Here is a 15,313-nt window from a genome sequence, read left to right as displayed (position 1 = left end):
GTTTACTGCTGAACACCAAACACAACAGGGAATTAATTTTCTTGACTTAAACATAACATGTCACAACACCAAATACAAATTCAAAATTTACAGGAAACCCACCACAACAGGTGTTGTTATAAATAAAACACCATGCCACCCAAATCAGCATAGACTAGCATTTTTCAGATCAGCACTCAACCGTACAAACAAAATTCATGCTGAACCTGCTGTAAAAACCAAGGAACTAAACATTTTAAAAACAATAGCCCACAATAATACTTATGGCCTAACCATAGTTGACAGACTAGATGCAAAAATGAAAACTAAGCAACAACGATCAACAAACGTTTCCTCAGTACCAGAAGAAACTAAATATGTCTGTATGCCTTTCCTTGGTAATGAATCATATCAATTTGCAAAACTATTTAACCACACAAAGTCAAAATCAGTTTCCACACAAACAACAAAATACAAAACAAAATAATTCACAACATTAAAACAACCAGCCCACTATATCACAAATCAGGTATATGCAAATTAACTTGTAATAGCTATTCTTGCTGCTACAGACGGTTCTTCGATCATGTTGGCTGCAGATTCCTCGACTTGTGCCATAGGGTGGTGGGGTTTCAGGTTCGGCTAAATAGGTCAGGTGTCCACTACACACAGGAGGCAGCTACATGGGTAGCAGGGACAGTGTGGCATGGACTCGGGAAAAATCAAAAAGGGCTCCAGTCTCAAAGGGTACTGGGCAAAGAAACGATGAGAATCGACCAAGCAATAGTCGGTATTGTAGTTGTAAATTATCGTAGCTGTGTTGGAAAAGTACCAGAGCTTCAAGTGATGATAGAAAGCACTGAAGCTGAAATCGTTATAGGAACAGAAAGCTGGCTAAAGCCGGAGATAAATTCTGCCGAAATTTTTACAGAGGCATAAACTGTGTTCGGAAAGGATAGATTAAATAAAGTAGGTGGTGGTGTGTTTGTGTCTGTTGGTAGTAGTTTATCTTGTAGTGAAGTTGAAATAGATAGTTCCTGCACATTACTATGGGTAGAGGCTATACTCAACAGCTGTACCAAAATAATAATTAGCTCCTTCTACTGATCCCCCTGACTCAGATGATACAATAGCTGAACGGTTCAAAGAAAACTTGAATCCCATTACAAATAAGTACCCCATTCATAAAGTTATAATTGGTGGAGACTTCAATCTACTCTTGATTTGTAGGCGAAAATACATGTTGTTCAAAGCCAGTGGAACACAGAAAACATCTTCCGAAATTGTACTAAATGCTTTCTCTGAGAATTACTTCGAACAATTAGTTCATGAGCCCACACGAATTGTAAATGGTTGCAAAAACACACTTGACCTCTTAGCCACAAATAATCCAGATCTAATAGAGAGCATCATGACGGATACTGGGATTAGTGAACACAAGGCAACTAGACAGGAGAGAGAAGAAGGGAGCTTTCTTGCACTTTTCTGAAAAGCAAGAGTTATTGGGTAAAATTTTACAGCTTGCTATATTGGTGGACCATTGTCATCTGGCAGAAAAAGAGAGGAGAAACGTTTACCAACATATTATTGTTGCCTTGGAGGTGTTAGTATTCCTTGCTTCTTGGACAGTGGGAAAGCATGAGGCTGGAAGCCTATAGTCATCATCTCTGTGGATCATTTCTTTCTTTTTTTCCAAGTATCAACTGCTTCTCACACACTATCTGTAGAGGTTACCTGCTTTGGCTACCATTCGTATGTTGTTGAAATACATATTGTAGCTGCAGACCTCGTGCTGCACTACTGCAGTTTTCAGTCTCAGTTTTAAATGTGTGAGGAATACAAATAACTACCAGAAGCCAGCTTGTGCGGCACAATGGTAATATTTTGGTAAACGCTCCACTTCCCTTTCTCTGCCTTTCATCGCTAAAATGTGGGACACTTTAATGTGTCATTCAGCCGTGAGCATAGACAAATGGAAATTTAGACCACCTGAGAGGAAGGAGAGGTGCAGGGGAAGAAATCCTGCCTTCCTCAACCCCATTCTGCAAAAGCATGACTTATGCACAGTCATAGGGATTGCCAATCACTTCTGCTGTCGTGGGAATCATATTAAAACCCTGTGATGAACCAGGATTAATCTCGACACTCGTTTCAAAATTAGAAAAGGAAACAGTGAGTACCACATAGCACAAAGTAAAGCTGAGTACACAAATCATTTAGTAATGACTGTGGTACAAATACTTGCTAAGGTTGGCAGTGTTGTAAACATGGTAGTGCAGGCCTGACTTCTACCGGTATATTACTCAACTGTAGTCTGAAACACGTCCCAGCATAATACTGCCACATCGTAGTGTTCGTGCTATACTTGTCTGATGATGATGGCCTGCCAATAGCAGCCTAAAAATTGCCCTCAATAACTCCACTTCTTGTAGCGAGGCTTAAAACCATATCAACCAAAACCACTAAAAATAAATGCAAAATATATCTATTTAAAACAGCAGATAAAAATTCATTTGATGCCTTCCTAAGAGAGAATCTCCACTCCTTCCAAGCTGATTGTGTAAGTGTAGACCGTATATGGCTCAAATTCAGAGATACAGTATCAACAGTAATAGATAGTTTCATACCACATAAGTTAATAAGAAATGGGACTGATCCACCATGGTACACAAAACACATCAGAACACTGTTGCAGAAGCAATGAAAAAAGCTTACCAAATTCAGAATAATGCAAAATCCCCAAGATTGGCTAAGTTTCACAGAAGTTCAAAATTTAGTGCAGACATCAATGAGAGATGCTTTTAATAGTTTCCACAATGAAACATTGTCTCAAAATATTGTACAAAACCCAAAGAGATTCTGGTCATATGTAAAGTACACAAGTGGCAAAAAAACAGTCAATACCATTACTGCACGATAGCGATGGAAATGTTACCGATGATGGTGCCACTAAAGCGGAGTCACTAAATACAGTTTCCCGTAATTCCTTCATGAAGGAAGAAGTAAATATTCCAGAATTCAAAACCAGAACAGCTGTTAGCATGAGTGACAAAAGTAGATATCTTAATGTTGCTTAACAACTCAAATCACTTAAGAAAGGCAAGTCTTCCATTCCAGATGGCATACCAATGAGGTTCCTTTCAGAATATGCAGACACAATAGCGTCTTTCTTAGCAATCATATACAACCACTCACTTGACGAAAGGTCTGTTCCTAAAGACTGGAAAGTAGCACAGGTTACACCAATATTTAAGAAAGCAAATAGGAGTAACTCATTGAATTACAGACCCAAATCACTGACCTCAATTTGCAGCAGGATTTTGGAGCATATACTGTACTCAAACATTATGAGTCACCTTGAAGAAAATGACTTATTGATATATAACCAACACGGATTCAGAAAATATCCTTCTTGTGCAACACAGCTAGCTCTATATTCCCATGAAGTAATGAGTGCTGTCGATAAGGGACCTCAGATCGATTCCATATTCCTAGATTTCCAGAAGGTTTTTGATAGCGTTTCTCACAAGCGACTATTAATCAAAGTGCGTGAATATGGAGTATCGTCTCAGTTGTCTGACTGGATTTGTGATTTCCTCTGAGAGAGGTCACAGTTCGTAGTGATAGACGGTAAATCATGAGCAGAACAGAAGTGACATCTGGCGTTCCAAAGGCCCTCTGCTGTTCCTGATTTACATAATTGGTCTAGGTGATAATCTGAGCAGCCCCCTTAGATTGTTTGCAGATGACGCTTTAATTTACCGTCTAGTAAAATCATCAGATGATCAATTCCCATAACAAAATGATCTAGAGAGAATTTCTGTATGGTGTGAAAAGTGGCAATTGGCACTAAACAAAGAAAAGTGTGAGGTCATCCACATGGGTACTAAAAGAAATCTGATAAATTTTGGGTAAATGATAAATCGCACAAATCTAAGGGCTGTCAATTTGGCTAAATACCTAGGAATTACAGTTATGAGCAACTTAAATTGGAAAGACCACATAGATAATATTGTGGGGAAGGTGAAACAAAGACTGCGCTTTGTTGGCAAAACACTTAGAAGATGCGACAAACCCACTAAATAGACAGCCTACATTACACTTGTCCGTCTTCTGCTGGAATATTTCTGCATGGTATGGGATCCTTACCAGGTATATTGACAGAGGACATCAAAAAAGTGCAAAGAAGGGCAGCTCATTTCGTGTTATCACGCAATAGGGGTGAGAGTGTCACTGATACGATACACAAGTTGGGGTGGCAGTCACTGAAACAAAGGTGGTTACCTTCACAGCGAGACCTATTTGCAAGGTTTCAATCACTAACTTTCTCTTCAGAGTGCGAAAATATTTTGTTGACACCCATTTACATAGAGAGAAATGATCATTATAATAAAATAAGAGAAATCAGAGTTTGAATGGAAAGATTTAGGTGTTCCTTTTTCCCATGCACCATTCAAGAGTGTAATGGTAAAGAAGTAGTATGAAAATGGTTTGATGAACCCTCTGCCAGGCACTTAAGTGTGAATTGCAGAGTAACCATGTAGATGTAGATGTAGATAGGGCAGACAGGAAGAAATTTTGAATCCGATACAAAGAGCATACTGACGCACTCCGTTTAAAAAATTTAAATAGATCCACTTTTGCAGCCCATCTAGCCCAAAATAGTCATTCAATCACAGATGTAAAAACCAACCTCCACATTCTACACACTGTAGACAAAGGAATAAAAATGGATCTCATGGAAGAATTAGAAATTTTCATACACAACAGTAAAACACCCCACACCATCTTAAATGAGCACATTGATTTAGCAAACAACCCATTCTTCCAAAATTTTAAAGAGTACTTGAATTTGAAAAACTAATAAATACTGTACTCATCCACTGCCATACCCATTCCCCACCTCTCACATACCGCAGCTAAACACCATCCTCTCCCATCCTCTTTTTTTACACACACACAACCCCCCCCCCCCCCCCCAATCTCCTCTCTCTCTCTCTCTCTCTCTCTCTCCCTCTCTCCCTCTCCCTTCCTCCCTACCATTCCACCTGCCCTCTTCCTCCCGGCCCCCCCTTCCCTCCCCATATGTATACAATCTTGTTTATTGAGCAATGAGAAACATGCCAAACATAACTTCACTACCAGAAATATTGTCCTAAACACTTTGTTGTAGATTTTGTAAATACCATAAGAAAATTTTGCAGTGTAAAAACATAGTAATAATATTTTTTATAAAGAAGGTAATGTAGTAAATATATATTTTATTATGAATGCCACACAAAACGAAAAATGAGCAAAGAAAATTCTCTGTCTCCACAAAACTCTTTGGAGACAACAACGGCCACACTCGTCGGTTCGTTTATATTTTGTAAAGTATGTGGGAGTCGCCATCAGTGGAAAAGTGCCTGTTTCACTGGATATTTAACGATAGTGGTAAGCACACATTATGTTTTCCAGAGCAGTGCCTGCCGCAAGAATAAAAACAGTAATACCGTCAAATTAATCTTACAATCATAATATTCTTTGCACATGCAGTGCTCACTTTTTCATCTCTGTATTTGCCACAGATGCACGACTCCCACAATACTCCAAACTAAATTGTATCATCTGACGACGAATCGCTAGGCAGTTCGAAGATGGTCACGAATAGATAGAGAATTGAAGAAAAAATGGCGATTGGCTGCAGTAATTCCTGAAACCTTTAACAAGACAGTCACAGTGTTCCAAATCCAGAATGGATAAAAGTTTTAATAAAATGTGTTTTTGGTTGAAAGCACGGTATTGGCAGTTCCACAGCTTCACGGTTACTGAATCCCAGCGGCTTTTACAGGGTATCTTGCAATTCTGTAACTGCTCGTTACCGATGTTCTTACATGCCACTGTATGCATCACAGTTCATCCACTGCTTTTAATTTGTTGCCCAAAGTCACCTCTTAGTGCCTAATGAGGTTAAACACATTTTTTTCTGATTAATTGTAGCAGCATTAAAGATTACTCCTGCATAATGCAGCACATTATCTGATCAAAAGTATCTGGACACTATTATGTAATGCAAAATTGACCACTAGGTGTCATGAGAGTGGGGCTTGCCAAGTGGGGCTTGCCAATATAAAAATTGTGTTGGCAGTAGAGAAACTGTACAGAACGGATGAATCAGGAGAGCTCAGTGATTTTTAATGTGGACTAGTCCTCGAATGTCACCCGAGTAACAAATCTATGAGGGGCATTTCAATCCTCGTGAACCTCCCCAAATCGTGTGTCGACGGTGTGATCGCAGAGTGGGAAACGAAAGAACAACCGCAGCTCAACCAAAACTGGGCAGACTTCATATACTTGCGGACGAGGACTGTCGAGCATTGTCGAGGGTGATTGTAAAATACTGCATGAAATCAGCAGAAGGTATCACCTGTGCTGCCAGTAGTCCAGTTAGCACGACTGTACATGGGGAGTTACAAAGAATGGATACAATGTTTGAGAAGCTTCTCATAAGCCACAAATTTTTGTAGTCAGTGCTAAGTGACATTTGAGGTTATCTAAAGAGCAACACCACTGGACAGCGAATGACTGGAAATAAATGACTCGGAGTTATGAATCACACTGTACTTATGGCAAATGAGTAAAAGTGTCCGGGGTTGGTGAATGCTTGGAGAACGTTACCTGCTGTCGTGCGTAATGCCGACAGTAAAGTATGGAGGAGGTGATGTAATGGTTATTTTTCATATTTAGGCTGCTGTCCCTTATCACAGTTAAGAAGATGCTAAATGAAGAAGGATATTAACGTATTTTACAGCATTGTTTACTGCGTGCAGTCGAGGAGCAGTTTGGGAACAATGACTGACTGTATTAGCATAACAATGATCGCACCATAAAGCAGTATCTGTGAGGTGGACAGTAACATTCCTGTGATGGACTGTCCGGCACAGAGTCGCGACCTGAATCCGTGGAGCACAGTCAGTACGAGTAAGAATATCGACTTCGCTCAGGAGCCTGGCATCTGACCTCACTATCTTCTCTCGCTTTGGCTCTTGAGGAAGAATGGACTTACATTGCTCCGGAGACATTCAGACACCTCACTGAAAGTGCCTCCAGCAGCATTCGAGCCCTCATAAAGGCAAATCGTGGACACACTCCAGGTTAAAGTGTCGTGATACTCTTGATCAGGTAATGTATACCACTTTAGTCCTTTAATGTATTGATTACTAGATAAATTGGGAACTTCCCTGCATTCTGAAATTTTTATGCAATTAATGTATAATATTTATCTAGATACAAATCATCATCGTTTGACACGTGCCCTGTAAATAAGTATAGGTTACGTGACAAATGTTTTATGGATATATGCTGATTGATTTTTGTTTGTAATAATTGCCTAGTTATGGTCTTTTTAATTGCATGTATGTGCCTGAGAATGGTCTGTTGGTTGACTGAAATCGGTAGTTTTATTAATAAAGTGACATGCAGATATTGTGCCAAATCGTCATTTTCCAAAGATATTTAAAAACTATTGAATGTTATGTCATATTTCAGCATTTTCAGGCTACTTCCATGCCCAAACATGACATCGAATCTTATGCTTGACAATGGCGCATAAGCTGATGTTAAAATAGTGCACTAAAAGCCAGAAGTGGAAAATTGTATTGAATAATTCATAGAGGCTATCCACCCATAATGAAGAAATAAATCCATAAAATAATGTAGAATAGAGTTTATTGATATGAAAAGACTGAACCTGACTGAATGACAACTCCGTCTGCATTTGGCAATTTGTTATCATTTATGTTATGACAGTCTTTGAGCATGAAGGTAAAATCTTCTAGTTTGCTAGGCCATGTCAATTCCTCTTCAGATTTCTTCTTCATAAGTTGTTTCAACCCCTCTCCTGAGATGTCGTTCAGGACTACTCTGGTGTCACCTGTAAGCTGAACATAATATAGGAACAATTTCACGTTCACTTAGAAAAGGGAGCTTTCTTGCACTTTTCTGAAAAGCAAGAGTTATTGGGTAAAATTTTACAGCTTGCTATATTGGTGGACCATTGTCATCTGGCAGAAAAAGAGAGGAGAAACGTTTACCAACATATTATTGTTGCCTTGGAGGTGTTAGTATTCCTTGCTTCTTGGACAGTGGGAAAGCATGAAGCTGGAAGCCTATAGTCATCATCTCTGTGGATCATTTCTTTCTTTTTTCTTTCTTTTTTTCCAAGTATCAACTGCTTCTCACACACTATCTGTAGAGGTTACCTGCTTTGGCTACCATTCGTATGTTGTTGAAATACACATTGTAGCTGCAGTCCTCTTGCTGCGCTACTGCAGTTTTCAGTCTCAGTTTTAAATGTGTGAGGAATACAAATAACTACCAGAAGCCAGCTTGTGTGGCACAATGGTAATATTTTGGTAAACGCTCCACTTCCCTTTCTCTGCCTTTCATCGCTAAAATGTGGGACACTTTAATGTGTCATTCAGCCGTGGGCATAGACAAATGGAAACTTAGACCACCTGAGAGGAAGGAGAGGTGCAGGGGAAGAAATCCTGCCTTCCTCAACCCCATTCTGCAAAAGCATGACTTATGCACAGTCATAGGGATTGCCAATCACTTCTGCTGTCGTGGGAATCATATTAAAACCCTGTGATGAACCAGGATTAACCTCGACACTCGTTTCAAAATTAGAAAAGGAAACAGTGAGTACCACATAGCACAAAGTAAAGCTGAGTACACAAATCATTTGGTAATGACTGTGGCACAAATACTTGCTAAGGTTGGCAGTGTTGTAAACATGGTAGTGCAGGCCTGACTTCTACCAGTATATTACCCAACCGTAGTCTGAAACACGTCCCAGCATAATACTGCCACATTGTAGTGTTCGTGCTATACTTGTCTGATGATGATGGCCTGCCAATAGCAGCCTAAAAATTGCCCTCAATAACTCCACTTCTTCAGAACAAGTGCAGGAAAATTCCCTTTTGTAAATGAGTGTGACACTGGCCTTGCACAACGTTCAGCTGACGGTGGACCACAAGGTCTCTGAGTGAGATCCTAGCAGAGGGGATGAAGTGTCAATTGTGATGAAGAACTTTGAAGAGGAGTGTTGGAGCCTAAAAAATCTAGAAAGTTATACTTTCAATGACATCAGCTTTGCCGGCCGAGGTGGCCGAGCAGTTCTAGGCGCTGCAGATGGAACTATGCGACCGCTACGGTCGCAGGTTCGAATCCTACGTTGGGCATGTATGTGTGTGCTGTCCTTATGTTAGTTAGGTTTAATTAGTTCTAAGTTCTAGGGGACTGATGACCTTAGAAGTTAAGTCCCATAGTGCTCAGAGCCATTTGAACCATTTTGACATGAGCTTTGATAGCCTGCAGACTTACTCTTTGAAATGTTTTTATTTTTCACAATGGGTCCTCTCTTTTCAGGTATAATGCACAGGACGATGGTGGCAATCCACTCATTGTTTCTGTAGCTCCTCCCCAGCCGACTGTTATCGAGAGTGTGGTGCAGGATGTGTACGGCTGCAGCAGTTGCTCCATGTCCTTCTCCTGCACTGCAGAAGTGAGCAAACACGTGAGGTCTCACCCGCCGAGGAGAAAGCCGTTCATCTGCAGGGTGTGCTTGAAGACGGACACCTTGGCTTCCAATCTCAAGAGGCATATGCGCACCCACTCTGGAGAAAAGCCATACAGCTGTGTTCTGTGCTTCAAGATGTTTACCTCCGCTTATTCTCTGAAGATACACAAGAGGATTCATTCGGGGTACAAACCGTATACCTGTAAACAATGCCCCAGGTCTTTCTATCAGAAGACAGACTTGAACAAACACTCCGTTGCTCATTACAGGTCAATGCAATTACTGCAAAGCGCAAAGGATCTTCTAGAAAACACAGAGTCAAATTTGTTGAAGCGAAATGTGAAAGTACGCAATCCATCTACGGCAAAGGTATTTTCTCGAGGTGCAGCATCGCGAGTGCCACACATTCTGTGTCGTACGAGCCCTTACGTATTGTCTCCCCCATCATCGATGGCACGTGCGAATGGAAACTCGATAACTGATGATTCGCAGACTGAATCTTCAACAAATGCACTTCACGATTCGCCTCCACCATTTGCACCTGTCATCACTGAAGTTGTCGGGTCGTTCCACGAAGAAGACAGTGAAGTACAACCTTGCCCGTCACCGTTGAATAATGGAGAACGACAGAAGCAAGAAGCATTTAATGCGGGAAACTTGTCTAGCAACCAGATTAGAATGGAGAAAGCTGTATACACACAACCAGTGATGAATTCAGTGAACCCACAGTGCACTAACAACACTGTTGCATTGCAAGATACTGCCATATCTGCGTCCAGTTCTGCAGGTAAACAGCTGACAGTGAAGAAAAATATTTACAAGCAGCCAGAGATGTTCTCAGTGAGTTCTCAGAATGATGCAAACTTGGGCACAACTCTTCTCTCTCCTGTCCAATTGCCTACTAATGTGGTGCAAAATAATGTAAACTCAGCAGCAACTGCCCCCAACACAGGGTTTGCGAACAATTTTATGCCCAAGCAAACTGGAGGTGAAATGTTCTGCATTCCTCTTATCATAAATGGACAAATGTGCTACGCAATACCGGCTCCGACACCTTCCCAGTTGTCAGTTGTAAGTAACCCCTCACCAGTCCAGACGGCAGTCCAACCCGTGAGTTCCCATAATATTCCCAGTCAAGAGACATTTCTACTTCCTGTATTTGTACCACCGATTTCAAATGATGTCCCAAATTCTAATTCATCGCAGCCTATGGTCACACCAGCAGTAACTCCACAGACTCTAGTTCTCGGGAATGCCACACCCAGTCAATCGCAACATCAGATTGGGTTTCAGTCTGCACCTGTTAGTACTGTTACTGATGAGCGGCTGGAAAATTCCTCTGGATCCCAAATAGCAACTGGGAAGACTGAAAATTTCACAGGATCCCAGATGACAACTGTGAAGACTGTTTCATGTGTTCAACCGGGAAATTTCTCGGGATCACAGATGACAACTGTGGAGACTGCCCCACGTGATCAGCTGGAAAGTTCTTTCCGATCCCAGGCAACATCTGTGAAGACCCTCCGCTGTGTTTGGCCGGAAAATCCCTCGGGATCCCAAATGACAACTGTGAAGACTGTCTCACGTATTCGGCAAAATAATCAGTTTATGCTTCCGCCCCCACCTGCGACAGACGTTAAGCGGGTGGATCATTATGATCATCATCATAACCATGATCTTACAGTTACAAAGAAGGGTTCCAATGGCATTGTGCAACATGAACGTGTTTATTGCAATACTTGTAACGCATCTGTAAGTGTTTTTACTAAGCGAGGTAAACACAAGAAAGTGTCTTAGTATTCCACAAGGACGTAGATGTGACATTCTCAGGTGGGGTTTGCAAATCCAGGGCCAGCAAAGAGGAGAGACCTACAGGTACAGATGATAATGCCAGAATGAGCTGTATTAGCACTGATGTGCACTGTGGGATTCTAGCCCGATGTGATCTATCTGTCCTTGAGGGGGGAGTGATATGCCTTTCTGCTGGTTTTCTGGTACTGCACAGTTTTCACGGCACAGACTCACTTGTGAGAAAAATCTGACTGACACAGGTTGTATGAATATGTTAGCTTATGCTGAGCTGATGTGATCAACTTGTAAGTATTTCTTCACTAACTTAAACAGTATCAGATAGTTTTCATTTAAATTTTTTGTTATTATCTCTTTTGCTCTTGATAAGGAGCGGAAATAGGGAAGGTCAAAAGAAATGTAGGGAGAGGACAAAAGGGGGAGGTGGACAGCATATCTGGAGCCATTATGTCTGTAGTGCTCCCCACAACTATTCAGCAGTTTTTATCAGAAACTTCTCACAGTAAAATTTATGTTTCCATAAATATTCAGTGAGTTTAAAGGTCTAGAAAATTTGGGTAGTTATTTTTTAGTAATACGATTGTGTTCTGGCACCCATTAGCATGCACAACAAAATGCATTGTGTAATTCAAGAGGCTAAATAAAAAAGCTGCTGATATCTTCTCTTCTATCCTGCAGATTCCCACTGTCTGTAACTCACTTTCATTCAGTATTGTGCTCCAGATATACAGGGGATGGATGAAAATTATTGGAAAAACCAAAAATACAACACATTTCAATGCTTAATGTGGTGTAGGAAATCCGCTGGCTTTCAAAATGGCTACCACTTATCTCGGAATGAATAAATAAGTTATTTCAGAATAAATAAATACAGCTCGTGCGTGGGTTTTTAAAGTAATCTTATGCCATTCTTTCTGCAAATTAGTTGCAACTTCAGGTAACGACGATCTAGGTGGATGGTGATCGTGCACCCTTCTCTCCAAAGCAGACCACAAAGGCTCAGTAATACTGGTGACTGCGGTGTGGAGGTGAGATGTGATAATTAATTTTCATGCTCACAAAACAGTCTTGGACAATGGAAGCTGTGGGAGCAGGGACCCTGACATCTTGTAACACAGCACACCACTGAGATACAAACATTATACCATGTGATGCACATGATCAGACAAAATGGTTATATAGTCGTTGGCAGTAATGTGACCTTGCACAGCAGCCATGGAGCAGATGAAAAATCAGAACAAGACTGCCCATATCATCTCCAAACCCTTGCCACATTTTACTCTTGGGATGTAAGCTTGGCCAGAAGTTGGAAACAGTATAAAACAGTCTACTGACCAAATTACTTTATTCTGTTGCTCTGTAACCCTGGTTTTACGGCTTTGGTGCCATGTTTTCCTGTTAGGGGCATTTGCATCAGTGGTGAGTGGTTTTGAAATTCCATCTCACTCTGCAATTCCCTCTTTGAAGCTCCCTGTACGTTATTTTTGTGCTGACAGGATTCGCGAGTACAACATTCAGTTTTACAGTGACTTTTGCAACCACTTCCTCTTTTTCCATTTTCCCTGTGTGCGGTACAAATCTCCGGTACAGTGCTTCTCAGAACACCGAATGCTTTGGTTACCTTGGTTACAGAAATACACCCATTTGATCACCAAAAATTTGCATGTGTTCAAATTTGTGTAGCTCTGACATAATACACACACAACTATACAAAATAGTGTTCTGGCCATGACTGACACTTCCTACATATTGAGGATATTGCACAGGTGCCATTGTATTCAAATACAACAGGGCAGCCTGTAGACTAGGCTAGCATCTGCATTTATCTTCAAGTACGCATTTCTCAAGCTGTTCCATATTTTTGTCCAACGCACTTACATTCTCGTCAATTTCTTTCTTAAATGGGGGCTTGGGGTTTTTGTAAGAAATTTTGTCTCTGCATGTGGTCTCCTGATTCTTATGCCCTCCTTGCTTCATCTACCATGCTTTATTCTGTTTACAATATAGCAGTTTGTCTGCTATGTTGTCCCAATAGCCTCATTATTTCTGCTCCTCAGTACTTTCTAGATGCATAAACCACTTCGTTGGCAAAACTTGTTCTTCCATCACTCTTGTCCCTGATCCTTCTTGTCCCCAATTGTTTTCATTCCATGCCCGTGCCCATATTTTAGCTTTTTAACTCACAGATTGTTTGTTGTTCAGAATAAGTATTCTGAAGCTAATGTGTGTACTGTTTCACGCCACTGGTACATGTACCTGGGATCCCTATATCATCCATTAGTATTTTCTTAAACTTTTTCATTTCATATTTACCTTTTTTTCACTAAGGTTTGGTGTTTGCATTTAACTTGGATCCTTTCATAGCTGGCTAGGTAAGTTAGTTGAAAGATTAGAGGAAGGCAAGGTTACACCACTGCCAATGGTACCAACTCTATTAAAGCACTGTTTTGTTCAAACTAACCATTAAGTTGATTACAGATTTATCTTTCTTCACGTATAGCATAACATCCAGTTTGCAAACCCTGAAATTCACCGTGTCCTCCTGCTAGAGCCTCCATAATCTCAGCACCAATAGTTGCTCTTTCAGCAGTTGCCTATTGAGTCCTCCTTTCCAGTCCTTGATCCTCTTTGTCAAGTGGCGAGTGTTAGGACAGAGGAAGTGCTAGTTAATCAGCAACAAGTGAAAATTAAAGGGTCAAAATGTGTATCAGAAAGCAGAGAGGCATTATTACTGAAGATAGGCAACGTCATCTGTAGTCACACCTGTCTATTTTTTATCAGCTTGTGTTTACTTCTTTTGATATCTCCATGATCTGTTTGAACTCTACTGTTTCATGTGACTCACAGATTGCTTTGTCATAGATTTACTGGTGGATGTTTTTCAGAAAACTCTGCACGCCTCTTTGGTGGTATTAAGTATTACACTTTGCTGAAAAATTGCCATTAACTTTTAAGTATTAATTTATTTGTATGAGGTTTAAAAGCATTGTTAACTGTGAAATCTCCTTCAGTGCTTGGTATTGTACACTTGTGAATTGCACAAAGGAGAAAACTGTTGAGTGTGACAAAAGCTGTAATGCACAGTACAGCACAGTAGCAACGAAATGTGTAAATGTAACTCCATGTGTGCTAAATGTTGTAATGAAGTTCAAAATTTATTTGTGTTTGTTTATTAGTAATTGTTATAAATAATTTTATAAGAAAATCTATTTTTATATTGTGCATTACCCTGCCCAGATTAGGTCCCTAAGACCCTCACTTATTTGGGACCAGGAACAAAATATATCAAAAAAACAGTACAAAACATTCTCAAAATTCTATTCATACTTCTTGTTCAGTCATATACCTCTGAGAAATTATTATGAGAACAGTTAAAATTACCAACACAAATAACAAAAATGAATAATAATAATAGTAATAATAAATGGCATTAAGAATAACAATAATATTATTGTAGCAAATTTGAAGGTGTGTTTAGTGTTATCAGAAAAAAAGTGATAATGAAGGAGAAGAGTGAAATGATGGTGACAAGAACTCTTTAAAAAGAACAGACTTTCAGTAGATGACTGTAGAGGTTAAGGATACGGAAAATTGTTCTCAGGGATAATTGTGTTATGCAGTGGTATATAGTGGATTTTATTTCGTCGAGAATGAGTGTTCCTGCTGTGCTGTTCAGATATTAGATAAATAAGGGGGAGTGCAATTACTGACAAGGCGATAGAGCAAACTCAGGGTTCAGTATCCTCTACCATTTTTGGCACTAAACCATTTTACTTGTTTGTAGCAGGGCTGATATGGTCACAATAGCAGTGATACCAGACAGAAAGTCAAATCTTTCTTGACTCAAGGTGAGATTGATTCTTCTAACTATAAGAAAAGAGTGGTGTGACAAACTTCATTGGTCCAGTGCTTACCAATGCTATCAGACATTTATAAGTAGAGTATGACAGCCAAAAACAGTTGCAG

The 15,313-nt window shown here is 40.2% G+C and overlaps 1 protein-coding gene across 3 annotated transcripts in view; it reads left to right on the top strand.

Annotated features, from left to right (window-relative positions):
* LOC126106472 (zinc finger protein 628-like) overlaps positions 1 to 14,552 on the top strand; it is a 142,453-nt gene extending 127,901 nt beyond the window's left edge. For all 3 annotated transcript variants that reach the window (XM_049912759.1, XM_049912760.1, XM_049912761.1), the window contains one exon: positions 9,388 to 14,552. In XM_049912759.1, coding sequence (XP_049768716.1) covers positions 9,388 to 11,335 — 1,948 coding nt within the window. In that variant the 3' untranslated portion in view covers positions 11,336 to 14,552. The remainder of the gene's footprint in view (positions 1 to 9,387) is intronic.
* The last annotated feature ends 761 nt before the right edge of the window (positions 14,553 to 15,313 follow it).

The sequence above is a fragment of the Schistocerca cancellata genome, chromosome 10, assembly GCF_023864275.1.
Source record: "Schistocerca cancellata isolate TAMUIC-IGC-003103 chromosome 10, iqSchCanc2.1, whole genome shotgun sequence".
Classification (NCBI taxonomy): Eukaryota; Metazoa; Arthropoda; class Insecta; order Orthoptera; family Acrididae; genus Schistocerca; species Schistocerca cancellata.
The sequence above is the reverse complement of the archived record's forward strand: the minus strand, read 5'-3'. Positions and strand labels throughout refer to the sequence as shown.